This window comes from Canis aureus, chromosome 32 (assembly GCF_053574225.1).
Source record: "Canis aureus isolate CA01 chromosome 32, VMU_Caureus_v.1.0, whole genome shotgun sequence".
Classification (NCBI taxonomy): Eukaryota; Metazoa; Chordata; class Mammalia; order Carnivora; family Canidae; genus Canis; species Canis aureus.
The window spans coordinates 12,649,666-12,676,308 of NC_135642.1; the positions used below are offsets into that span (position 1 = coordinate 12,649,666).

General features: G+C 42.9%; 1 protein-coding gene across 1 annotated transcript in view; it reads right to left on the reverse strand.

Moving 5' to 3' along the window:
• The window catches only part of DNAJC17 (DnaJ heat shock protein family (Hsp40) member C17), a 41,448-nt gene that overhangs the window by 5,642 nt on the left and 9,163 nt on the right, over positions 1–26,643 (reverse strand). Inside the window, exons 2-9 of the mRNA XM_077880649.1 lie at positions 4,544–4,613; positions 4,173–4,231; positions 3,873–3,960; positions 2,401–2,486; positions 2,060–2,156; positions 1,441–1,484; positions 908–985; positions 311–391 (exon numbers count right to left, since the gene is read on the reverse strand). Of these exons, the coding sequence (XP_077736775.1) occupies positions 311–391; positions 908–985; positions 1,441–1,484; positions 2,060–2,156; positions 2,401–2,486; positions 3,873–3,960; positions 4,173–4,231; positions 4,544–4,613 (603 nt within the window). The remainder of the gene's footprint in view (positions 1–310; positions 392–907; positions 986–1,440; positions 1,485–2,059; positions 2,157–2,400; positions 2,487–3,872; positions 3,961–4,172; positions 4,232–4,543; positions 4,614–26,643) is intronic.

The window sequence follows — 26,643 nt, forward strand, 5'->3', positions numbered from 1 at the left end:
TATAAAGTGGCTCTCAGAAAGAACTAGAACCACCACTCTCATCCTCCAGGCAAAACCAAGCAACTTCACAGGCCTGCCAGCTTCTACAGGAGGGCAGAGGGTATAGAGCCAGGCAGTAGGAAACAGAGTCAGTCTATGCTCTCCTTCATCCCCAGAGCGTTCTTCTGCCCTTACCTTCACTGGCTGTGCCTCTACTCCCAGGAATGGGGTTGGATTGTGGATACCTAAGCTGAGAGGGCCCACAGTACTGGCTCCCTAGTCTGGAATAGTGGGGCCACCAGTGCCCCCCAAAGCCTCACACAACACTCACCGCAGCCTTGATGGTTGCAAACTCCACCACGGCAGTGCCAGCCTTCTTACTGGAAAGCACCAGGTTGAGCACCTCTCCGTACTATGAGGACAAGGGGTTCCCAGTAAGCATGGCTCAGCCTTCAGGTGCAAGACAAGTCTGCGTTGGCCTGAGGCCTGCTGGAGCATTTCTAGCTAGGGGATAATGCTTTGTTGCTGAGATCCCCGGAGAGGGATCAGAGATGGGAAAGAAAGAAGATTTTTGCTGGGATACGGAAGAACAGCAAAGGAGAGCTGGGCAAAGGAAGAAGACTCAGACTGCCCCGGATAGTGGGGAAGGGGACGGGGGTCTTGTGCCACCTGCCCACCTCGTCTCTCCCCACACACTCAGATGGCAAGGGCGAGAGCTGGGAAGGGAAGGTGAGACCAGGGCAGAAGGCATATGGCAACACAGGGACTGGAGGGCCATGGCTGGAGAAAGCCTCCAGGCTGCCCTATGGTCTGTGAGACAGAAAAAAGGGCTGGTAGAAATGTTAAGGGAAGTTTACCCACAGAGATTTGGTGTTTCGCTGAGATGCAGATGGAGATAATGGGAAAAGGGGAAGGCAGCAGGGCAGACCTTCTGGAAAAGCTGCAGGAGGACATCTCTGGAGTAGCCGCCTTTTGACTCATCTTCCTTCTTGCATTTCCATTTTAGCTGAAAGGACAGCAGGGAGGGTCATTATTAAACACTGACCTTGGCCTGAATGGTCCCAGCGCCACACCTGAGCTTTACAGTCTGAGCGACACCAGGCACTTAGTCTTCCAGGCACTTGTAGTCTAGGAGGCACCCCCCCAAAAACATGTTCCTCTTGAAGATGGACAGACAGGGCGGCCTGCTCACCCAAAGCCGCACTTCCAGCCCTATGAGATGCTCTCCTTCCAGGGCTTCTGAGGAGTGCTGCCCAGCAACCACCAGGGCTAGGAGGGCCTTTCGTGGCAAGCTCCGAGAGGCCATCCTGATCCCCAGGCAGTGGAGGATGGAAGGATGTGGGTAGTGCTGCTGGCTCCCAGAGACCCAGTGTCTCTACCAGAACCCTTCAATCCCCCAGAAGCATCTGTTCTTGCTGCAAGAGGTAGTGTGCAGTTCCTCAGGGATCCCACAAGGCTCACCTTTAGCTTGGGGGTTCCTCTGTCTTCAGGATTTTCTGCCTTTCCTAAAAAATTTGGGAAAATTAGCAAGGTAGACAGGAGGGAGCCAGAAGGTTCTCTATAGGAGACACAACCCAGAACTTGTGGGAGACACAACCCAGAACTGCCTGCCTGCCTTGCTGATGAGCTTCACGGGGAAGGTAGAGGCAATCCCACCCCCATCCAGAGAAGCTGCCACCTCAGGGGTGGTCTGCCCAGCAGCCTGCTGAGGGCCACGATTAGCACTCTGCCAGCGAAGGATTCTGAACACTTTCCTGGAGGATGAGATGGAGGCACAAATGCCACAGTTCTACTGAAACAAAGTATCCCAGAGACTTTCCCCTACTGATCTGCTCCAAAATAGAGCCAGCTCTGCTTAGGACTCCGACAAAAAGGGCCAGGAGATCTCAGGCAGAGTGAAAGACAATTGGCCTCAGAGAAGTGGTGGGAAGAAGGAACAGGTGGCATATGTGAGTCAGGTGCCCCCAGGGTTCCAAGCAGGTGGAAGCCTCCATAGCAACTCCACCAAGCAGCCAGTGTGGCTGCTCTGGCATCTGGAGCTGCCTCAGAGGGCAAGTGGGTGGGGGTGATGGATGCTTACCTCTCAACCTCTGCTCCCGTTCCTGTCGTATCTGCTCCTGGATCAGCCTCTGCTGTTCCTCCAGCTGCCGGGAACCCTCTTCTCTAAGGCGTTCGATCTGCAGAGCGGGGTTGGGGGGAATGACAATTCTGTGCAGATCCAATTCCAGGTTGGCTCACCTTGTGAAGGTCCCTGGGAGGCTCCACCTGTAAGCTAGGGCCCAGCAACCTGCAGGTGGGACAGATTACCCAGATCCCACAGAAGAACAGGGAGAGGGCATGCCATCCCCGCCACGACAGCCACTTAGGCCCACCCTCATTCCTCTTGCTGATGGCTTCAGGCGAGCATGCCTGGATGCTCACCTCCTGCTCTAGCGTCCTGGTGCTCCGGCTCTCCTCCTCATCATCACTGCCATGGGCCTGGGCCTGGCGCTCTCGGGCCTCCAGGTCTGGGTACAAGAGGTGAATGACCCAATGGCTGGTCTAAGCACTTTCTACATGTCCTCAGCCCGCCCAAAATCTCATGCAGGATCAAAACATATAGTAACTCTGCACCCTCCCTCCATGCCCATGAGCTTCATAAGTTAGTGTTTATTGAATTGAGAAAGGTCATAGCACAGATGAAATATAGGCTCCAGTGGCTGGGGTCTGGAAGAGTTAAGTCAGCTCACGCTGACCAAGCTGGTTCTCTGATCAGTGAACAGGGTGTGGGTGGGTGCTTATGTCAGCAGCCCAGGGCCATGTGGCAGGGATGCCAAGGGTGGAGCTGCTGGCCTGTTCCTGTGGTTTGGCATCACAACCTGACCTCAACCTTGGTGTTGATGTTTCTCCCACCACAGAGATCAAGTCCCCACTGTCTTCTTTACCTCCCTCTCAGCTCACATTTACCACCCAACCATGGTGGCTCCTAAAGGGATAGCAGATTCTGTGTGAGGACATCACCCCATATCCAATTTTAGTATATGTGCTGCTGAAGCGAGCACACATCACCCCATGACCTGGAGCCCTTCCCACCTTCCAAGAGAAACCTGCTGTGGCCCTAGGCCAGGCCAGGTGCTGTGACAAACCATCATCCCAGGCCTGGGACTCATGGCTTTCTTCTCTGAGCAATTACTTACCTAGAATCTCTGGGTTTTTTGTTTGTTTTTGATAGCAAGATAAATGTATTGGGATGGTATATGTACATATTAAATATATGCATGTCAAATAGATAAGAAGAAGGGGAGAAATACTGGGTAAAAACTACCTGGAACAATCTTATTGCAGTGATGAAAATATTTTAAAACTGATTTATAGTCACAGTTGTACCATTTGGGAAATTTACTAAAAGTAACTGAATTGTACGCTTGGAGTGGGTAGATGTTACGATATTCAAAATACACCAAAATAAAAATACACCTCCAAAGAATGAAAGCTCTGTGCAGAAGTGAGGCTGGAATGCATCAAAAGACCCAGAATGGCATGCTGAACAAGAACACAGACTTTACTCATACTGCGTGGGTTTAAATCCCAGCTTCAGCAAGTTCTTATCCTTTTAGTGCCTTAGCTTCTTTATCTATAAAAAATGGACTTAGTAATACCCACCTCCGTGGATAGTTGTGATAATTAAAGGAGACTGTAAAGCATCTGTCACAATGCTAGCTAATAGTAAATCTAGTCATTGTTGTTATTCCTAAGAGTGTCCTTTAGGATCCACCCTGAGAGCAGGGCTCTGCCCAGAGCTGCAGCCAAAAAGCTGTGAGATGCTAGAACTGCAGTTCTAGGAAGAAAGGTGATGGGTGCATGCGGATGGCCCAGGGAAACCACAGGCCACCCAGCACCATGATGTCACCTACCAAGCTTCACTTTCTTCCTTCTCTCATCAAGTTTCTGGGTCCGCTCTGCTGCCTGCTTCTTGGCTTTCCTGACCTTGTCATATGCAGCCTGGCAGGAGAAAGGAACACCGGGGAGCCATCAGCTTGAGGACAAGCATGGACCGTAGCCATGTAGCCCCCTAGCGGTCAGGAGGCACCCTGACCAGGCCTCCAGGCTGGGGCAGCAAGGACTGCTGCATGGCAGAGTATGGGGGACTGAGGCCGAGGTGTCAGAGTGGTCTCTAACCACAGGGGACAATTCATAGAGGAGGAGGAGCTTACCCTGGCTGCAGTGTCGGTCAGTACCTCCAAGGCCTGAGAAAGCTGGTGGAAGAGCTCAGCTAAAAATACAGATCAAAAAAGAGGAGAAAAATGAAGTCAGGCTTGATGATGGTGTGCTCCCTTGGAAAAGCACTTCAAAGAAGCCACAGGCTGGTAGGAAGGGCGACATCAGCAGATGATGGACCAGCAAGGGGAAGGGGGACGTATAGGCAGCTGACCAGACACCCCCAGCAGGCAAAGTGCAGGCTTGGGGCTACACACCCAAAGCCAGGCTGCATGCGTGTATGTCAGCACTCACACGGAAGCACAGATGGGAAGACACCATGCCCAGGTGAGCAGGTCTCACCTTCCCACACTTAGAAGAGTCTCACCTGCTCTGGGATTATCTGGATTTTTGTCTGGGTGGCAGGAGAGGGCCTTCTGTCTATATGCCTTCTTCACCTGGAAGAGTCAGAAGATGTGGTTATTCACTCTCTCACCCCAGGACAGACAGGAAAATCTCACTGAAGCAATAAAGGGAATCCAAGTGTACTCCCCCTCACTAAAAGAAAGGCTGTTGTTTCCCATACTGAAACAGTCACCTCACAAACTCTGAGGAGATTTGCAGTGGAGGAGGCAAAAGCCAGAGAGGGAGCTGACTGCTGTCCTGCAGCAGAGGAGCTGGGTCTCCTTCCTGCTGAGCACCAGTGTCAACAGAAAGGATGTAAAAGGGCTCTGGGCAGGGTCAGATTTCTTTACAGCCACCTGGAAATAGGCACCCACACACTCTTGGTGGGCATGTAAATTGGGCACCCCTCCTGAAAAAAAATTTAGCCATCAAGGTTTAAAATATATTTGCCTTCTGATCACTCCTAGGAATTTGGACTTGTAAAAGTATCCCAAAGCAAATATACAAAGATGTCCACTGCATTAGGGTTTATTTATTTTCTAAAAGTTTGTGGTTTTTTTGGTGTGTGTTTGTGGTTTTTTTTTTTTTAAGTAGGCTCCCACCCAGCATGGAACCCAACATGGGGCTTGAAGTCATAACCCTGAGGTCAAGACCTGGGCTGAAGTCAGATATTTAAACAACTGAGCTACCCAGACACCCCTAAAAGATTTTATTTTTAAGTAATCTCTCCACTGAATGTGGTGCTCAAACCTATAACCACAAGATCAAGAATCACATGCTCCACTTGACTGAGCCAGCCAGGTACCCCTGCAGCAATGTTTATATCAGCTCCCATGGGAACCACTCAAAATCTCCATCAACAGGGACACCCATTAAAAAATACTATGATAAATTTTAAAAAGGAATTAAAAAAAATTTTAAAAAGGGCTTCTGTCGTGAGTGGCACATGTAGGGCAGCTCCATTGCTCTTTGTGCAGAATCGACATCAAAAATACTATGATAAACAGAGGTCTATACGTGTTGACTAGAAAGATCTTCAAGTCCTCATCTCAAGCAAAAAAAAAAAATTGTAATTATATATGGTGACAGATGCTAACTAGACTTCTTGTGGTGATGGTTTTGCAATATATACAAATACCAAATCATTATGTTGTACCCCAGAAACCAAGACAATATTGTTATATCAATTATACCTCAAAAATAAAAGATCTTCAAGGTACATGAAGCATGAAAAAAACAAGACTTAGATCACTATATATAATATGATCACTTCAGGATTTAAAATAAATACAAATACTATAAATAGAAATACTTGGACATGTGCATAGCCTTTGTTTTCCCTTTTCTTTTTTTTTTAAGATTGATTTATTTATTTTAGAGAGAGAGCGGGGTGGGGGCAGAGGGAAAGGGAGAAAGAAACTTAAGCAAGTTCCCTGCTGAGCATGAAGCCCAATGCAGGGCTCAGACTTGAGCCAAAACCAAGAGTTGGATGCCTAACAGACTACACCACCCAGGTGCCTCTGTTTTCTTTTTCTTTTTTAAGATTTTATTGATTTATTCATGAGAGACACAGAGATAGAGGCAGAGACACAGGCAGAGGGAGAAGTAGGCTCCCTTCTGGGAGCCTGATGTGGGACTTGATCCCAGGATTCTGGGATCACGACCTGAGCCAAAGGCAGACGCTCAACCACTGAGCCACCCAGGCACCCAGAAAAATTTTTTTCTTATCATAAGGAACCTAAGAGTGATTTCCTTTGGAGAGAGGCTTAGGATGGATGGGAGGGAAACACTTCTCTCTACACCCAAGATGGGCTTGAACTCATAACCCCGAGATCAAGAGTCACATGCTCCACCAACTGAGCCAGCCAGGCACCCCATTTACTTATTATATACTTTTCTGTAGTTCAAATTTTCAAACCTTAAACAGATCTTATTTTATTATCATTTTTTATTGCCAACAGGGGTTATCTTGGTGGAGAGGTTTAGTTTTTTATCTTGTATTTCTAATTTAAAAAGAAAAAAGTTTTATTTCTTATGTTAGTAAAGAATAAAAAAACATAGCCACCAAAATTCTCTATCATATATTGCCCACTCAGCTGTTTTAAGGACAAGGGAGAGCACAAAATCCCAGAATCTGCCTCTGCTTCCTGAGGCCTTACCCTCATTTCTGCCTGTACGCCTTACCTGCCACTCAAACCTCCTGCAAGAAGGAGCCTCTGGACCCAGGACTTCTTCAAGTAGCTAAGCCGACTGGCTTTCCAGGCTCCTCAGAGGAAACCAATAAATACTTCTACCCAAAGTTGCTAAGTAAGGACCTTCAGAGGCAAAGCAGCCAGCACCACCAAGGGAGGGGGTGTGGACAGGTGCCGCACTCACTCCACGGCACCTCCGGGGCCAAGGGAAGGCAGCCACCCAGCCCAGGATCTCTGGGATGTGCTGCCACCTGCTGGGCTGCGGCGGACACCACACCTTCCCCGCCTGGGCGACCGCAACCTTCGGGCTCTCAGGGCTCTGCAGGCTCAGCCCAGGAGACAGAACCTACTCCCAGGACAGGCTCTGAGCAGTGGATGTGCTTTCCTACACTCCCACCTTCCCAATTGTCTACCTGTGCTCACCCGGCCCACCTGCTTGCCTCCCCAAACCAATCTAGCCTTTCACCATTAAAAAATAACATCTAGCTCTGTTGTCACTGTTAAAATATTAATAATAAGGGAAGAGGTGATAGTTTTATATACGGTTTACATTTGAAACATCTTTACTCTTTCAGCCCTTATCATTTGTCTTTCTCTCTTTCGCCGCCTCTATTGTGCCCCTGGCTTCATTTCTTTTTCTTTATTATATATTCTTTATGTTTTAGGGCCCTTTGTTTGTTGTTTTTTTCTTCAATAAGTAAAACAATACTAATGTTCTTTCCCCATTTCCCCCACCCTCTCTTCAAGGTTCCAGGGTTAACCGCATGGTGAGTAACCTTTTAAACCTTCCTCCTTAAAAAAATAATAAAAAATAAAATAAAATAAAATAAATAAAATAAAATAAACCTTCCTCCTTGATCGTGCCAGCAAATAGTCTTTTGTGTTTTGTTTCTGACTCTCTCTCCCTCCTCTCTCTCTGAGACGGGTGAAAGGAAGAAGCAGGGAGGAGAGGGTGTCTGTCACCTAAAAGTGAAAGCCGCCTGCCATCAGAATGGACTTCAAGACCAGGATGAAGGCTGTGGCCTACCAATGTCAGGACATTTTGTGAAAAACAGTTTCTTTTGTATCATGGGGCATTAAAAGTATCATGTGTTTCGGGCATCCTGGGTGGCTCAGCGGTTTAGCGCCGCCCGCAGCCCGGGGTGTGATCCTAGAGACCCGGGATCTGGTCCCACGTCGGGCTCCCCGCATGGAGCCTGCTTCTCCCTCCGCCTGTGTCTCTGCCTCTCTCTGTGTGTCTCTCATGAATAAATACATAAAATCTTAAAAAACAAACAAATAAATAAATGTATCGTATGTTCACTTTCGTAAATTTGAAAGAGATAGTAAAAGGGAAAGAGGAGGCAAAAGGACCAATAAGAAAGCAAGATAGAGCATGGGTAGCACATTCTTCCCTTTCTTTTATCTTTTCTTTTTTATTATTTTAAAGATTATTTATTTATTTATTTATTTGAGACAGAGAGAGAGAGAGAGAGAGAGAGAGAGAGAGAGAGAGAGAGAGAGAGAAACAGGTAGAGGGAGAAGCAGGCTCCGTGCAGGAAGCCGGACGTGGGACTCGATTCCGGGTCTCCCAGGATCACGCCCTGGGCGGAAGGCGGCGCTAAACCGCTAAGCCACCGGGGCTGCCCTCTTTTTTCTTTTCTTTTCTTTTTTTGAGAGAATGCTTTATGGGCTTTATTCTAAGGGAATGATATTAAGTACTGTTGTTTGTTTTATAATTCATTTTGGATGTTCTATATCACAAAACTATTTTTATTTTTGTTTTTGTTTTTGCCACACAGACTTTAGAGTCCCAGGTGGGATCTGAGTTGTGTTCCTTTATTTAAAAAAGAATCAGGGATCCCTGGGTGGCGCAGCGGTTTGGCGCCTGCCTTTGGCCCAGGGCGCGATCCTGGAGACCCGGGATCGAATCCCACGTCGGGCTCCCGGTGCATGGAGCCTGCTTCTCCCTCTGCCTGTGTCTCTGCTTCTCTCTCTCTCTGTGACTATCATAAATAAATAAAAAAATTAAAAAAAAAAAAAGAATCATGTCTCCATTTGTACTTAAGTACTATTCTCTTATGCACAGCTGAATATTTGCAATTATGTTTCATGTCAGGCATTCTGCTGCAAAACTATAAAAAGGGGACACAGAAACAAAAAAAAAAGAAAACTTTTTTTTTAACTTAAATAGGGAAACAAACAGTTCAAACTGAAAAGAGAGAATTGTGTAATAATGGGAAGTTAATTTATCTATATTAGTTTGCTTCCTTATTCTCTTTTCAGAATGTGTCCTTTTGAGAAATATCTTTAACAGTGTCAAACAGAGGTTTTGTTTGTTTGTTTGCTTGCTTGCTTGTTTTAGCAACAGCATAACTAGACCTAGGTTACCTCCATCTCCATCGATCCCATCTTATTTACCCCTGCCCTTCCAGCTCCATACTCATAATGTTTTACAACTAAATACAACTGCCCTAATCAAATCGATGTATCCTGGACCCCCTACTCCCAGGCCTGGCCTGGACCTCAATTTCCAAACCACTCTTTAAAGGTATAAGGGGCTGATCATTCTATATTTCGAGATCCTATAGGAAAAAATTACCAGTCTCATGCACTAGCTGGATATTAGCAAAGATAGAGGTGAGGCCAGACAGTCGAGGTCAGGCTGGTATTCATTCCAGAGGAGGGGTATCTAAAGGTAGGCAGAGAGCTCTCCAAGAGCCCTTCAGTATAGCACTGAATCTACCCTACCTCCTGGGTCCACTGATAGACTACCTAGGAATAAAGAGGCTGACTAGCGCTAGGGGTATAGAAAAAAATCAGGTACTTCCCTGATACTGAAGAGAAAGGACACTGTTTAGCAAGAAGATAGCTGTGAAAACAATGAACAACATTATTGTATGTGATGCCCTAAGAGTGGTCCATGAGAATGAAAACCCAGAAGTAAATCCACAATTACATGGTCAATTAATTAATCTTTGACAAAGGAGGAATAAATATAAAAAGGAAAAAAGACAGTCTCTTCAACAAATGGCCACATGTAGAAGAATGAAACTGGACTACTTTTCTTCACCATACCCAAAAAACTCAAAATGGATTAAAGACCTAAATGTGAGACTTGAAACCAGAAAAATCCTTGAAAAGAGCACAGGCAATAATCTCTTTGACATCAGCCGTAGCAACATTTTTCTAGATATGTTTCCTGAGGCAAGGGAAACAAAAGCAAAAATAAACTATTGTGACTACATCAAAATAAAAAGCATCTGCACAGTGAAGGAAAACAACAAAACTAAAAGACAACCTACTAAATAGGAGAAGATATTTGCAAATGACACATCCAATAAAGGGTTATTATTCAAAATACTGAAGAAATTATAGAACTCAATGCCCAAAAACCAAATAATCCAATTTTTGAAAAAGCAGAAGATATGAACAGACATTTCTCCAAAGAAGACATAACAGATACATGAAAAGATGCCCAAGCTCATCATCAGGGAAATGTAAATCAAAACTAGGGATCCCTGGGTGGCGCAGCAGTTTGGCGCCTGCCTTTGGCCCGGGGCACGATCCTGGAGACCCGGGATCGAGTCCCACGTCGGGCTCCCGGTTCGTGGAGCCTGCTTCTCCCTCTGCCTGTGTCTCTGCCTCTCTCTCTCTCTCTGTGACTATCATAAATAAATAAAAATTAAAAAAAAATTAAAAAAAAACACTATAAGATATTACCTCACAGCTGTCAGAATGACTAAAATAAAAAAACATGAGAAAAAGGGGTGCCTGGCTGGCTTAATCCATAGAGCATGCAACTCTTGATCTCAGGGTTATGAGTTCAAGTCCCACATTGGGTGTAGAGCTCACTTAAAAAACAATAACAACAACAAAAAACAACAACAAACAAAAACCAAACCTCAAGAAACAACAAGTGTTGGGCAAGGACGTGGATAAAAAGGGACCCTCATGCACTGTTGGTGGGAATACAAATTGGTGCAGCCACCAGAGGTTCTTCAAAAAAATTAAAAATAGAACTACCCTAGATCTAGGACTCTCACTACTGGGTCTTTACCCCCAAAATACAAAAATACCAATTCAAAGGGATACTTGCACCCCAGTGTTTACTGAAACATTTTTACAATAGCCAAACTATGGAAGCAGCCCAAGTGTCCATCAACTGACGAATGGATAAAAGATGTGGAATATTATTCAACCATAAAAAAGACTGAAATCTTACATTTGCAACAATGTGGATTGAGCCAGAGGGTAACAAGAAGCAAATTAAGCTAAGCAAAGTAGGTCAGTCAGAGAAGACAAATACCATCTGATCACTCATATGTGGAATTTAAGAAACAAAACAAACAAGTGTCTCTCATGAATACATAAAATCTTTACAAAAAAATTAAAAATAAAATATAGTAAATAAAATAAAATAATTTTTAAAAAGAGAATGGAAACACAGAGAAAAGAGTGACTAATTTTAACCCTGCAGGCTTCCCAAAGGAGGTAATATCTGAGCTGGGTCTAAAAGGTGAGCAGCTCTCCCAGGAGAGCCATAAAGGACATTCAAGACAGAGTGTGTGAAAGAGCCTGACTTCTCTTAGAATCCCAGACCAGCTTAGAGAAGAAATATTAAGAGTTTTGGTTTAGGGGTACCTGGCTGGCTCAGTCAGTAGAACATGAGACTCTTGATCTTGGGTTTGTGAGTTTGAGCCCCATGTTAGGTGTGGGCAATACTTTGTGAAAAAAAAACAGCCTAAAAAAAAGTTTTGCTTTAATGAGGGAAAGATACTGAAAACAGGAAAGGACATAAAAAAAAAAAAAAAAAAAAAAAGGACATGGTTGCAATAAAGCATGGAAATAAAAATGTTTTTATCAAAAGGTATTTTGAGTATTAGAAAACTTCAACCAGGTGTGCCTGGCTGGCTCAGTTGGTGAAGTGTGCAATTTTTGATCTATGGGTTGTAGGTTCAAGACCCATGTTGGGTGTAGAGATTGCTTAAAAACAAAATCTTAAACTTTAACCAAAGAAAAGTAATGGAAGAAGAGTAGAAAAGAATACATTCACACAACCAGGTTTTTGTTTTGTTTTGTTTTTGTTTTGTTTTTTTAAAGTAGGCTTTACACTCAACATGGGGCTTGAACTTCCAACCAAGAGTCACATGCTCTACTGACTGAGTCAGCCAGGAGCCCCTCATACAAACAGGTTTTAATGCACAGACCTGGGATGAAGAAATGCTAGGGAGTGAGAACATACACACAGGCAAAGAAACACACACTGGACAAAGAAGAGGAGAAAACAAAGGTTAAAGAATGATAAAAATTACTCAGAGATGATACTGAAAATATAAAAAAATTAATGTGATTTCATAAGTTTTGTGTGATTCATAAAACAGAGAGTAGAACAATCCACAGTGTGGATGAGCAGGGCCAGACGTAATGGGCCTGCTGAGTTCAAGAGTAGTGAATCTTTATCAAGAATAAATGACTAGGGCAGCCTGGGTGGCTCAGTGGTTTACTGTCGCCTTCGGCCCAGGGTGTGATCCTGGATACCCGGGATCGAGTCCCACTTCAGGCTCCCTGCATGGAGCCTGCTTTTCCCTCTGCCTGTGTCTATGCCTCTGTGTGTGTGTGTGTGTGTGTGTGTGTGTGTGTCTCATGAATAAATAAAATCTTAAAAAAAAAAAAAGAATGAATGACTCAAGAGGCTTTTGGGATCTCTAAGCCCAAAGAACTTAAATCTTGACATTCTCTGTCAGCTATGAAAGTGTATCATAAAAAGCACAAACGCAAGATTGAAGGCATATATAAACCTGGCCAAGAAACAAACACTAATAAATGTAAAAATTCAACATATGGTAAAAAGTATTATTAAAATTGATTACACTAGTGAAGAAAAAGTTAAATATTCATCTCAAACCATATACGAAAATAATTCCAGATAGATCAAAACACTAAATATAAAAAACAAAACCAAAAGAACCTAAAATAACGGAAATGATGGGATTGGGAAGAAATTTCTAAATATTAATCAAGGGAAGAAATCACACACACGCACACACGTGTGCATGCATACACAAAATGACTAAATTTACAATGAAAAAAATTTAAATTCCTCTAGGTAAAAAATAATAGACAAAATTAATAGATGGGGAAATGAAAACTAAAGGAAGTATCTGCTTGAAATATGAATATATGAGAAGATAATCATTAGCATCTAAAAAAACTCATACAGAAAAAGAAAACACATAAAAAAAAGAGAAAGAAAACAAAAATAAAACCCACAAGAAAATAGAGAAAAAATAAGAAGATAATTTATTGAATATAAATGGTCAATAAAATAAAAAATATTCAGCATCACACACAAAGATTAAATCCTTTTTCACCTATCAATTGATAACAAGTAAAAAAGATGGATGAGATTTTAATGTTGGAGGCTTTGTAGTGAATGTAAATTGACCTGGTGATTCTGGAAAGCAATCTGGTCCTACATATCAGTAGGCTCTGAAAAGTACAGACCCTTTGATCCAGCAAGTCCTCTTCTAACAGTCTATAGAAATATTTAGAAATTCATTCAGTATTATAAAAACTGGTATTCATTTATGTCATTATTTATAATAGATAAAGCCAGAAATCGTTTACATTCCAAAACAAACAAAAAGTAGCTAGCACTTACACAATGCTTACTGTGTGGCAAGCTCTTACTGAAGTGCTTTACATATAATAACTTATTTAGCACTTAACACATGCCTATGAGGTAGAAATTATTGTAATCCACATTTCACAAATGAGGAAATTATGACATGAGAGGTAATTATGATACTGAAAATCCATTCAATGAAAAAACATGCAATCAGTACTACAGACAATAACTGTTCTCCTCCACCATAGAAAAAAAGTGGCCCCCACTGCACCCCTACCAGAAGTCTAGACTTTTACCCTTGCCGCCTGTAACAATCCACCTCGAACAGGCTGGTGTCACAAAAGGCTGCATGGGGAGCTCATCCTCACCAGATGAAAATATAAAAATAGAAAGAGAGGAGCTATAGGTGATATTTATTTTTTATAATGAGCTCGTATTATTTTTCAAATCAAGAAAAAAACACTTTAAAGAAGCCAAACAAGTCTAGGGGCACCCAGCTGGCTCAGTTGGTAGAGCATACAACTCTTAATCTTGGGGTTGTGAGTTCGAGCCCATGATGGGTGTTGAGATTGCTTAAAAATAAAATCTTAAAAAAAAAAAAAAAAAAAAACAAGCCTAAATGTTCAATCAAAAGACAGAGTGGCTGAATAGATTAAAATGCAAGACCCAGCTACATGCTGCCTACAAGAGACTTAACTCAGAAGTAAGGACACAAACAGACTAAAAGTAAACGGATGGAAAAAGATTCTATACAACCAAAACAAAGCTGAGGTAGCTATACTTGGACAAAATAAACTTTAAGATAAAGACTATAATAAGAGACAAGTCATTATATAATGGTAAAGAAGTCAATCCATCAAGAAGATATAATATTTATCTTCTTGTACCCAACATAGGAGCACCTAGATATATAAAGCAAATATTGACAAACCTAAAGGGAGAAATAGGCAACAATATAATAATAATAGGGACTTTATTTTTTTTAAGATTTTTTATTTATTTATTCATAGAGACACACACAGAGAAAGGCAGAGGCACAGGCAGAGGGAGAAGCAGGCTCCATGCAGGGAGCCTGACATGGGACTCGATCCTGGGTCTCCAGGATCACGCCCTGGGCTGCAGGCGGCGTTAAACCACTGCGCCACCGGGGCTGCCCATAATAGGGACTTTAATACCCCACTTTCATCAATTGATAAATAATCCAGATGGAAAATAAATAAGTAAACATCAGCCTTAAACTGCACATGAGACCAGATGGATTTAACAGACATATACTGAACATTCCATCGAAATCAACAGAAATATACATTCCTTTCAAGCATACATAGAACATTCTCCAGGATAGATCATATGTTAGGCCAAAAACAAGTCTTAATAAATTTTATTTATTTTTTATTTTTATTTCAAGATTTTATTTATTGATTCATGAGAGAGACAGAGAGAGGCAGAGACACAGGCAGAGGGAGAAGCAGGCTCCTTGAGGGGAGGACTCCATCAGGGGACTCCGGGACCACACCCTGAGCCCAAGGCAGATGCTCAACTGCTGAGCCACCCAGGCGTCCCACTTTAATAAATTTTGAAAGACTGAGGGGCAGGATGCCTGCATGGCTCAGTGGTTGAGCATCTGCCTTGGGCTCAGGGTTGCGAAGTCTGCTTTCCCTCTCCCTTTCTGTCTGCCAGTCCACTCACTCACACCTTCTTTCTCAAATAAATAAATAAATCTTTAAAAATTTTTTTACAAGATTGAAATCATATCAAGTATCTTCTCTGACCACAGTGGTATAAAAAACTAGAAATCAATTACAGGAAGAAAACTGAAAAATTTGCAAATCTGTAGAGATTAAACAACATACTACTGAACAATGAAGGGGTCAAAGTAGAAATCAAAAGAGAAATAAAAAATATCTTGAGACAAATGACAATGAAAATATAACATACCAAAACTAATGGGATGCAGCAAAAGCAGTTCTAAGAGGGAAGCTCATAGTGCTAAGTACTATTTTTAGAAACAAGAAACCCTAAAGACCCCACTTAAAAACCTGCTAGAAAAAATGAATTCAGTAAAGCTGTAGGACACAAAATCAACATACAAAAATCTGTTGCATTTCTTTTTCTTTCTTTTTTTTTTTTTTTTAAAGATTTTATTTATTTATTCATGAGAGACACACAGAAAGAGGGAGGCAGAGACACAGGCAGAGGGACAAGCAGGCTCCATGCAGGGAGCCTGATGCGGGATTTGATCCCAGGATTCCAGGATCACGCTCTGGGCCGAAGGCAGGCGCTAAACCGCTGAGCCACCCAGGGATCCCCTGCATTTCTATACACTAATAATGAACTACCAGAAATAGAAATTAAGAAAACAATCTTGGGATGCCTGAGTGGTTCAGCAGTTGAGGGCCTGCCTTCCACCCAGGGCATGATCCTGAAGTCCTGGGATCGAGTCCCACATCGAGCTGCTGCATGGAACCTACTTCTCCCTCAACCTGTGTCTCTGCCTCTCTCTCGCTGTGTCTCTCATGAATAAATAAATACAATTTTTAAAAATTCTATTTACAATTTCATCAAAAAGAATAAAATGCCTAGGAATAAATTTAACCAAGGAAGTGAACCAATTGTATGCTAAAAAACTGTAAGATACTGACGAAGAAATCGAAGATAAGGGCAGCCCCGGTGGCGCACCGGTTTGGCACGGCCTGCAGCCAAGGGCGTGATCCTGGAGACTCTGGATCGAGTCCCACGTCGGGCTCTCTGCGTGGAACCTGCTTTTCCCTCTGCCTGTGTCTCTGCCTCTCTGTGTGTGTGTGTCTCTATGAATACATAAATAAAATCTTAAAAAAAAAAAAGAAATCGAAGATAATACAAATAAATGGAAAGATATTTTGTGCTTATGGATTGGAAGAATTAATATTGTTTAAATGTCCTTACTATTCAAAGCAATCGGTAGATTCAGTGCAAACTGTATCAAAATTTCAATGATATTTTTCATCAAAATAGAAAAAAAAATCCTAAAATTTGTATGGAACCACAAAAGACCAAATAGCCAAAGCAATCTTGAGAAAAAAGAACAAAGCCAGAGCATAAAAACAGACATGTAAGTCAATGGAACAGAAGAATAGAGAGCCCACAAATAAACCCATACATATATGGTCAATTAATTTATGACAAAGGAGCCTAGAATATATAATGAGGAAAAGACAGTCTCTTCAATAAATGAATGCTGTTGGAAATACTGGTCAGCCATATACAAAAGAATGAAATTGGATCCCTAACTTATACCATAAACAAAAATCAACTCAACATGGGTTAAAAACTTGAATGCGAGACTTGAAACCATAAAACTCCTAGAAGAAAACATAGGTGGTAAGCTCCTTGACATTAGCCTTGGCAATGATTTTTTGGGATTTAGCACCAAAAGCAAAAGCAACAAAAACAAAAATAAACAAGTGGGACTACATCAAACTAAAAAGCTTCTGCACAGGAAAGGAAACCAACCCCAAAATGAAAAGGCAACCTATGGAATGGGAGAAAATATTGGCAAATCATATATCTGATAAGGGGTTAATATTCAAAATATAAAAAGAACTCATACAACTCAGTAGCAAAAAAGATGCAAACAATCTGATTTTTAAAATGTGCAGAGGATCTGAATAGACATTTCCCCCAAAAAAGACATACAGATGGCCAAAGGCATGTGAAAAGTTGCTCAACATCACTCATCATCAGGGAAATGCAAATCAAAACACAATGAGAAAAAAACAAAAAAACAAAAAAACAAAAAAACCCCACAATGAGGTATCACCTCACACCTGTTAGAATGGCTACTCTCAAAAAGACTAGAAATAACAAGTGTTGGTGAGGATGTGGAGAAAAGGGAACTCTCATGCACTGATAGTATGAATGTAAATTGGTGCAGCCACTATGGAAAATAAAATGGAGTTTCCTCAAAAAATTGAAAATAGAATTTACCACATGTTACAGCAATCCTGCTTTTGGGTATTTATCCAAATGAAATAAAAACACTAATTTGAATAGATACATGCATTCCCACGTTCATTGAAGTATTACTTACAATAGCCAAGATACAGAAGCCACCTGATGGAAAAAGAGGTGGTACGTACACACACACACACACACACACACACACACACACACATTCAGCCATTAAAAAAAAAAGTTTGCCAATTTTGACAACATGGGACATGTTGAGGACCTTGAGGGCATCGTGCTGAGTGAAACGAGTCAGACAGAAAGACAAATACTATATGATCTCACTTATTTGTGGAATTTAAAACAAACAAAAAACCCAAACTCATAGATACAAAGAACAGATCCATGATCGCCAGAGGTAGGAGTTGGATGAAATGGGTCAAGAGGCTCAAAAGGTGCAAACTTCCACTTATAAATTAAGTTACAAGTCATGGAATGGAATGTATAGTGTGCCAATAGATTTATTAATACTGTATTGTATATTTGAAAGCTCCTAAAGAGATAAAGTTCTTACCACAAGAAAAAAACGCATAACTATGACAGATGTTAGATTTATTGTAGTGTACATCCTACAAGGTACACACGTATCAAGTCATTATGTTAATATAATGTGTCAATTATATCTCAATTAAAAAAATATAGGGATCTTCAGCTTCTTTCTACTATTCTAAGCTAGACGGCAGCATAGTTCACTGAAAGAGAGAATGTTCTGGAATCCAACAGATGTAGTTTTATTTTTTTATTTTTATTTTTTTTAAGATTTTATTTATTTATTCATGAGAGACAGAGAGAGAGAGGCAGAGACACAGGCAGAGAGCCCCACTCGGGACTCGATCTCAGGTCCCCAGGATCACGCCCTGGGCCGAAGGCGGCGCTAAACCTCTGAGCCACCCAGGCTGCCTCAGACATAGTTTTAAATTTTGAATCTTCTGTATACTATTAGCATGACTTTGGACAAATTGTTGCACTTCACTCAGCCTTAGCTTTCTTCAACTACAGTGTGAAGGAAGTATCTCCTACACACAGCATAGTTGTGGGGATTTTAAAATAAAATAATAAAATAAAATAAAATAAAATAAAATAAAATAAAATAAAATAAATCCATGTGAAGTACCTGACAAAAACTCAGCACTCAATATAAGTCCCAAACCTCTTGCCTATCCAATTTTGGGAGGAAGGTAAATTGTGACACCAGCCCAGAATGATGCCAAGCTGACAGCAATCCCAAGGATGGATGTGGGTCCACAGTGGGCTCAGGTCAGCCCAATTTGAATTCTTGAGATGGAGTGGGCTAGTTCTAGGGGTATATTTCTAAGGTATAATCCATGGTTGGGGGTGTAGTTCTAAAGTATAATCCTTGGTTAGCCCCCAGAGGTTCTGAAATACTCTCCTTCAAAGAGTAGAGGGCAGGGTAGGTAGCCTGAGATCTTCTAAGAGTGGCTCTGAACCAAAACCCAGCTGGCCTAAGAATGCTGGTCAAGGGTGTCTGTCCTGATTAACTAGTTATTACTATATTTAGCTAGTAAGCCTGTCCTGGCCAGGGCCCATTCCTGGGTTTTAGCCTGGAAGGCCAGTTTTGACTTTGAACCAGTTGGCCTGGAGTTTGGTATTTTGTGTTACAAACTGGATTCCCAGCTTTACCCAGCATTCCAAAGTGATTGCTGCCTAAAGAATTTCTCATCATATAAACACAACTATCCAGAAGCAGACCTTTTGATTGCAGACTGAAGCTTTGAAAAAGCGCTCAGTGTCAATACTGTTTATTATGAAATAATCCTGTCTTACTGGCAGCTCAAGAGGCTGGATTCAGGGCAAAAAGATGCAACATATGATAAGTATGATAAAGTTGGGAAGGAAGAAGGACTTTCAGAAGAAAGAAACAGAGAGATCCTATTTGTAATGATATGGGATAAAGCTAGGACTATCTAATCCGCATCAGGGATGGCAGCTCCTCCATGAAACTGAGTCTGCAAGGGCTGAATCACTCAAGTTGAAGCAAACTCAGGAAGTTGCCAAAGGCTGGGGCACTTGGTTGCCTTAGCTCCTGAAACATGCAACTATTCACTTGGGATTGTGGGTTTGAGCCTCATGTTGGGTGTAGAGAGCACTTAAAACAAAATCTTTTTTTTTTTTTAAGATTTTAAAATTTATTTATTCATGAGAGACAGAGAGAGGGGCAGAGACACAGGCAGAGGGAGAAGCAGGCTCCATGCAGGGAGCCCGATGCGGGACAAGTTCCCAGGAGTACGGGGATCACGCCCCTAGCAGAACACAGACGCTAACCGCTGAGCAACCAGGTGTACCTAAAAGCAAAATCTTTAGCAGTGCCTGGGTGGCTCAGGTGGTTAAGCTTCCAACTCCTGATTTTGGCTCAGGTCATGATCTCAAGGTCATTAGGATTTTCTGTTTCCTTCTCCTTCTTCCTACCCTCCACCCCTGCCCCTTGCTTGCTCTAAGAAAATAAAAATTATAAATAAGTAAATAAATTCTTTTTTTAAAAAAGATTTTATTGGGCAGCCCGGGTAGCTCAGCGGTTTAGCGCCGCCTTCAGCCCAGGGCGTGATCCTGGAGACCTGGGATCAAGTCCCACGTCGGGCTCTCTGCATGGAGCCTGCTTCTCCCTCTGCCTCTGTCTCTGCCTCTCTCTCTCTCTCTCTCTCTCTCTGTCTCTCATGAATAAATAAAAAATCTTAAAAATAAATAAATAAATAAAAATAAAAAAGATTTTATTTATTCATGAGAGAGAGAGAGAGAGAGAGGCAGGGACACAGGCAGAGGGAGAAGCAAGCTCCATGCAGGGGGCCCAATGTGGGACTCGATCCCGGGACTTCAGGATCACACCCTAGGCCGAAGGCAGGCGCTAAACCGCTAAGCTATCCAGGGATCACAATAAATAAATTCTTAAAAAAAGAAAAAATTTTGCCAAAGGCTACTGAATTGATTTTAACACTTGCAACTTTCTTTACTTGTGGGTTTCCCCTAAATCCTTGGCCTCCCTAAGCACTTGGAAACATTCATTTGCATTGCCTGAGACTACACAAAGAGGAAGAGCCAGGTGACATTTGAGTGGCTTCCCACCCAACGTTCCCTGAACAGACATGATTTTTCAGAAGACCAGGCTGTCTCCAAGGCCCAGCTCCAGAAAGACAAAGATCTCAGATGAATAGAAGCTCCATGAGAACTTTACATTCTAATTTGCAGAAGTCTAGTCTTTTTCCCGACATCTTTCTAAGATGTTTTTGTCTCCCTATTCCCCTTTTCCATCCTAGGACACTACTTTCTTTCCTTTTCTTTTTATTAAATTAAATTAAATTAAATTAAATTAAATTAAATTAAATTAAATTAAATTAATTAATTTATTTGACAGGGAGAGCACAAGCAGAGGGCACAGCAGGCAGAGGGAGAACCAGGCTCCCTGCTGAGCAGAGAGCCCGATATGGGGCTCAATCCCAGGACCCTGAGATCATGACCTGAGCTGAAAGCAGACGCTTACCCGACAGAGCCACCCAGGCACCCATCTAGGACACTACTTGAGTTTAGTCTGACTTCTGTGTTTCAGGATTAACATCCAGAACATAAACTACTGAATAGAGCAACACATTCAGGTGCCAATGAAGGCAAAGAGTCAAGCTTTTCCTATGCTTCCCTAGAAGGTGATAATTTTAAATTCTACTCTTTCTATAGTTTTTCTGTCTCTTCACTAGTCAGTCTCTACTAATTGGTGCCAGAAGCCAGCTCTTCCCTAAAAGTGCTTCTAACCTGCTGTTTCTTTTCTGGTATGGTCTGGAAAAACAGATAAACTGTTTGGTTCTCTTATTTTTTTTTAATTTTTAAATATTTGTTTTCTATTTTTTAAAGATTATTTACTTATTTATTTGAGAGACAGAGATAAAGCACAAGTGGGATGAAGGCCAGAAGGAGAGGAGGAAACAGACTCCCTGCTGAGCAGGGACCCTGACACAGGACTCAATTCCAGGACCCCAAGACTATAATCTGAGCCAAAGGCAGGCACCCAACCGGCTGAGCCACCCAGGCACCCCTAAAATCTTTTATTTTTAAGTAATCTCTATACCCCACATGGGGCTCAAACTCACAACCCTAAGATCAAGAGTCACAGGCTCTACCAATTAAACTAGAGAGGCACACCAACTGCTTTGGTTCTATTAAAATGATTTTACAAAAAAATAAAAAATAAAAAATAAAAAATAAAATGATTTTACAATTTTGGGGGTGCCTGAGTGGCTCAGTTGGTTAAGAGTCTGCCTTCGGATCGGAGGTCCTGAGATTGAGCCCTGCCTCAGGCTCCCTACTTTTCCCTCTCCCTCTGCCCCTCCTCTTGCTTGTGCTCACTTGTTCTGTCAAATACATAAAATCTCAAAATAAATAAATAAATAAACAAACAAATAAATAAAATAATTTTACAATTTTTAAAATTAAAAAAAAATTTAATTTAAAACGTTTTTTCTCAGGGGTGCCTGGGTGGCTTAGTTAAGCGTCTGCCTTTGGCTCAAGGTCACAATCTCAGGGTCCTAGGATGGAGCTGGGCATCAGGCTCTGTGCTCAGCAGGGAGTCTGCTTCTTCCTCTCCCTTTATCTCTCTCTCTCTCTCTTCCTCTGCCCCTCCCCCCATTCAAGCGCATACTGTCCCTCTCAAATAAATTAATAAAATCTTTAAAAAAATTTTTTTCATTTTACAATTGTTATAATTGTATCTCAAATGAGAGCCCACAGGTATAGGAAAGTATGAGTGTTTCCCTTACAAAAAAAGGAACGTGCTTTATGGGGCAGGGAGTTTTGTTTATCCCCAGGGCCCAGAACAGTGCACTGAATAGCACCTGGCACTCAGTAGGGCACACCTACTGAGTGAAAGGGGCAAACATTCATTTGTTCTTAACCAAAACGCAATGAAAAAGCCTCAACTCTGTCAATTACTTCAGGCCCAGGGAGGAGCAGAAGTGAGTGCTGTCCTGACCCTGGGAGACCTCACCACTATTTCACAATTTACCTTTCCACCTGCTAACGCTCTTGAGAAACCAAGTCTGAAAAAAGGGAAAAAATCACTAGAGCTGACTGTCAGAACCACAATGGGAACTAAATGTTATCCCCCAGAACCCACATCCCAGAGGGGAAGAATGAATCATGAATTACTAGCCACCCAGGCTTTCCCGGAGGCTCCATAACTGGTTCTGCCACTTGTAGCAATCTGAGCCCAGAGCAGGAGAGTGGGCTGGGAAGCGGGTCCCCCATCATCTCCACTGGGCTTTGTGCCAGGCACACAGCAGGGCCTCTGACAGTCCACCTGACTCTAGTTTCACCTCTTGAGGGGAATGAACTCCTGACTCACTCAAAAAAACAAAGGTGCTAAGGGGTCCCATAAACATAAAATAGCCATCATTAACTTAAAAGAAAGGTGCCCTACAAAGAAGAGATCATTGTTAGTTTTTTTTTTTAAAGGCTGCTGTCCTTTCTTATAATAAAACTTGGAACCAGGTAAGTAAGTGGTACAGGTAATTAAGCCTGGTTCTCAAAAGCCAGACTCACAGGTCATACTCAGATACAGACGACAGATAAGGGGACCACTCTGTGGGACAACAGGTACTGAAAGAACAAACCATCCCAGTGAATCAGCAAGAAAACCATTATCAGGTCTGGGTGCAGGAATGGGAACAGTCAGTAATCACGGCCCAAGCAGCAATTTAATTTCTCCCCCAAGCCTCGGAGAGGCAGACATCTCCTCATCCCTGCACCAGCTGGAACCCCAGAGGTTATGTGACTGCCTGATGTCACAGGCAGGAAGTGAACCAAAGATCTCTGGGCACTGATGCAAAAGTCCCTTCTGTCTGATATGTTGATTGTTTTCATTCCTGAGAGCCTGTGGCCCACTCTGCAACAGCTCTGCAGAAATCCCCAGATGCCTGGTACTACAAAAACTGTACTGCTCCTAAGGCTCATTATAAGCAGGGTGCCAGCCACCCCCAGACCAGCTCCCTCAGGTCAGTACTCCCAAATGTGAGCTGGCTGGTGGTACTGAGATGATTCGGGGGGAACTTGAACCTCACACCAACATCTTTCTCAGGTTGCTAACCATGGCCCATGGCCCAGACCCAGTGACCTATACAGCCTGGAACAATTGGGACTGGGCACAGGGCCTGACCTGCTTCTCCCCAAATGTTGCCCTTTGCCCCCTTTGGATCTGGGTCCTTGGACCATCCCTGAAGTCACTCTTCAGCTCCTCCCATCCCTCAGGCTCTCACCTCTAGGTTCCCCCTTCGTTTTGCCCTCCCAGGACTCCCTCCTGGGCCTCAACCCCTGCCCTGCCATTCTTCTCAGCCCACTTCCCCAAAGCAGCTACCCACCTGGAGCCCCATCTACAGCCCCACTTCCTCCCTCCCTTCCTTACCCTAATCATCCCTGTATTAGGCTGACTCCAAAATTTTTGCCCACTTGCTTCCCTCAGATTGTAGATTCCCACCCCTCACATCTATCAGATATCTTGGGTCTGACTGCCCCACACTTTTCCCCACTGCCTGCTGTCACCCTCAACCCCTGGAGACTTGGGTCCCCAGACCCGAAGCCATTCTCTCTGCCCTGTCTCTGGCACTTCTCAGAGTACAGAATTCCTCCTCTCTAGGCCTTGATACTTCCTATATATCATTCACTTCCTTTTTTCCCTGTAATATACTGGTTTCCTATAAAGACAAATTTATATTAGTAGAAATGAGTCAATTCAAGGAAAAATGATAATAAACTAGATAACAGTACTCAGGAACAGTAAAAACTGGGAAAGCAATTATTCAGATAAAGACCATTTTGGATTTTTTGTTTAAGATTTATTTATTGGGGCACCTGGATGGCTCAGTTGGTTGTATCTGACTCATGGTTTTGGCTCAGGTCATGATCTCAGAGTCCTGGGATCAAGCCCCACGTCAGGCTCCATGCTCAGTGTAGAGTCTGTTTGAGATTCTCTACCTCTCTCTACCTCTGCCCTTCCCCCTGCTCAAATACTTTCTCCCTCTCTCTTTCTCTAAGGAGGGGCAGAGAGTGAGAATCTCAAGTAGACTCCCTGCTGAGCCACCCAGATACCCTTTTGTTTGTTTGTTTTAAGATTTTATTTTTAAATAATCTCTACACCCAATGTGGGGCTCGAACTTATAACCCTGAGATCAAGAATCATATGCTCTACCAACTGAGCCAGCCACACATCCCTGGATGCGGAATATTTTGAATGCTGCCCTACCTGAAATGAAAACTGCATAGGGGTAGTTTGAACACACATCTTAACGCCCTCCCTCAAGCTGTCTACCTCTCAGGTTGACGCAGGCTGGGCAGCTTTACTCAGAGTCAAATCTATGTCTGTGTCACAGATGGAGTCATGTGGTTCTCTAGGGCTCACAAACCCATCTCTTGTTGCCCTAATTGCTCCTGAAGTGTGGGTTATGGAAAAAGCTCTGAAAAAGAAGTAGGAAATTTGGGTTTGGGCAAGCACTCTGCATTTACTAGCCATCTTATGCTGGGCAAATCAATTAAATTCTTGAATCTTAGTCTTCTCATCTATAAATTGGACAGCTCTGCAGCCACAGCCAATGACTATCTCACAGGCCTGTCTTAAAGATCACATCAAATGAGATAATTTATGTGAAAGCACTTTGGTGTCATATAAATGTGAGGTATTATCTTCAATGCTAATGAACAACTTTCAGCTTACAAATACAAATGAATCACTCCTTTTGACTTAAGAGGCAGCCAAGTAACTTCAAAAATCTAGAGCTCCAGCCAGACTCAAGAGTGAGTTAAACATCAGAGAGATGCTGAGAGGACTAGAGACCTAGCTTCTGGGACTGCCCAGTGCTAGTCAAGTCCTTGATGAACGAATGACTATCATTACAAGAAACTAGGCTTGGTGCCCAACCTCAGGGCCTCAAAGCCTGGCCTGGAAGTAAGAGGCTTTGGGAAAGGTTCCTGTTGAGAGATGGTAGATGACTCAGGCATATCTCAAATCCAGAAATGACTCCCAAATGCCCATAGAATCAAGTCCAACCACTGTAGTGCCTAGAGGTCCAAAGATACCACATTTTTCAGATTGATCTCTTGCCATATCTTCAACACATCCTGGGCAATTGCCCATTCCTTGTGATGCCAGGCACTTCAACTTTTATACCTATATGCTCATGCTGTTCCCTGAAGCCCTTCTCTGTCCTCTGACTCAAAGACTTACTCTTAATTATGGAAGAAAGAATGCTGGTGTATCCCCTTCTAGAGGAAAACAGATATATGGAGTTTAAATAAAGGTATTAGCTAGCACACAGGTAAAATAGCCTTTTCCTTAAAGTAACTTACATGCTATAATACAACATCCCTTCCTGAAAATGTCAGTATCAAGTGCCCTTGGTAGTTTTCTTGGTAAACAGACTTAAAGTCTGAATCTTGAGGGGCAGCCTGGGTGGCTCAGCGGTTTAGCACCGCCTTCGGTCTAGGGCCTGATCCTGGAGTCCCGGGATCCAGTCCCACATCGGGCTCCCTGTGTGGAGCCTGCTTCTCCCTCTGCCTGTGTCTCTGCCTCTCTCTCTCTCTCTCTCTCTCTCTGTGTGTGTGTCTCTCATGAATAAATAAATAAAATCTTAAAAAAAAAAGTCTGGGGCAGCCCAGGTGGCTCAGCGGTTTGGCGCTGCCTTCAGCCCAGCGCCTGATCCTGAGGTCCCGGGATCAAGTCCCATGTCGGGCTCCCTGAATAGAGCCTGCTTCTCCCTCTGCCTCTCTCTCTCTCTCTCTCTGTTTCTCTCATGAATAAATAAATAAAAATCTTAAAAAAAAAAGTCTGAATCTTGAAAGAGTTCATCAAAATGCATTCTCAAGTACTAGCTTAATCAAGTAATACGTGCCAAGACAGTGAGTTATGCACCCTTCAAAGGGCTTCAAATCAAAAGTAAGGCTACAATAGACAACAAAGACATGTGTCAGCTACACAGGAATGGGAAGAATATATATTTTTTAAAGATTTTATTTATTTATTCATGACAGACACACAGAGAGAGACAGAGACACAGGCAGAGGGAGAGGCACGGCAGGTTCCTCGGGGAGCCTGATGTGGGACTCAGTCCCAGAACTCCAGGACCACGCCCTGAGCCAAAGGCAGACACTCAACCACTGAGCCACCCAGGCGTCCCGGAGTGGGAAGAATATTAAACTGGGGCTCCAGTCTGGGTCTGACACTTACTCTTTGGGTGATCTTGAGCAAGTTCCATAACCTCTTTGGACCACAATCCTCCTGTCTATAAAACGAAGAAAGTCAACGAC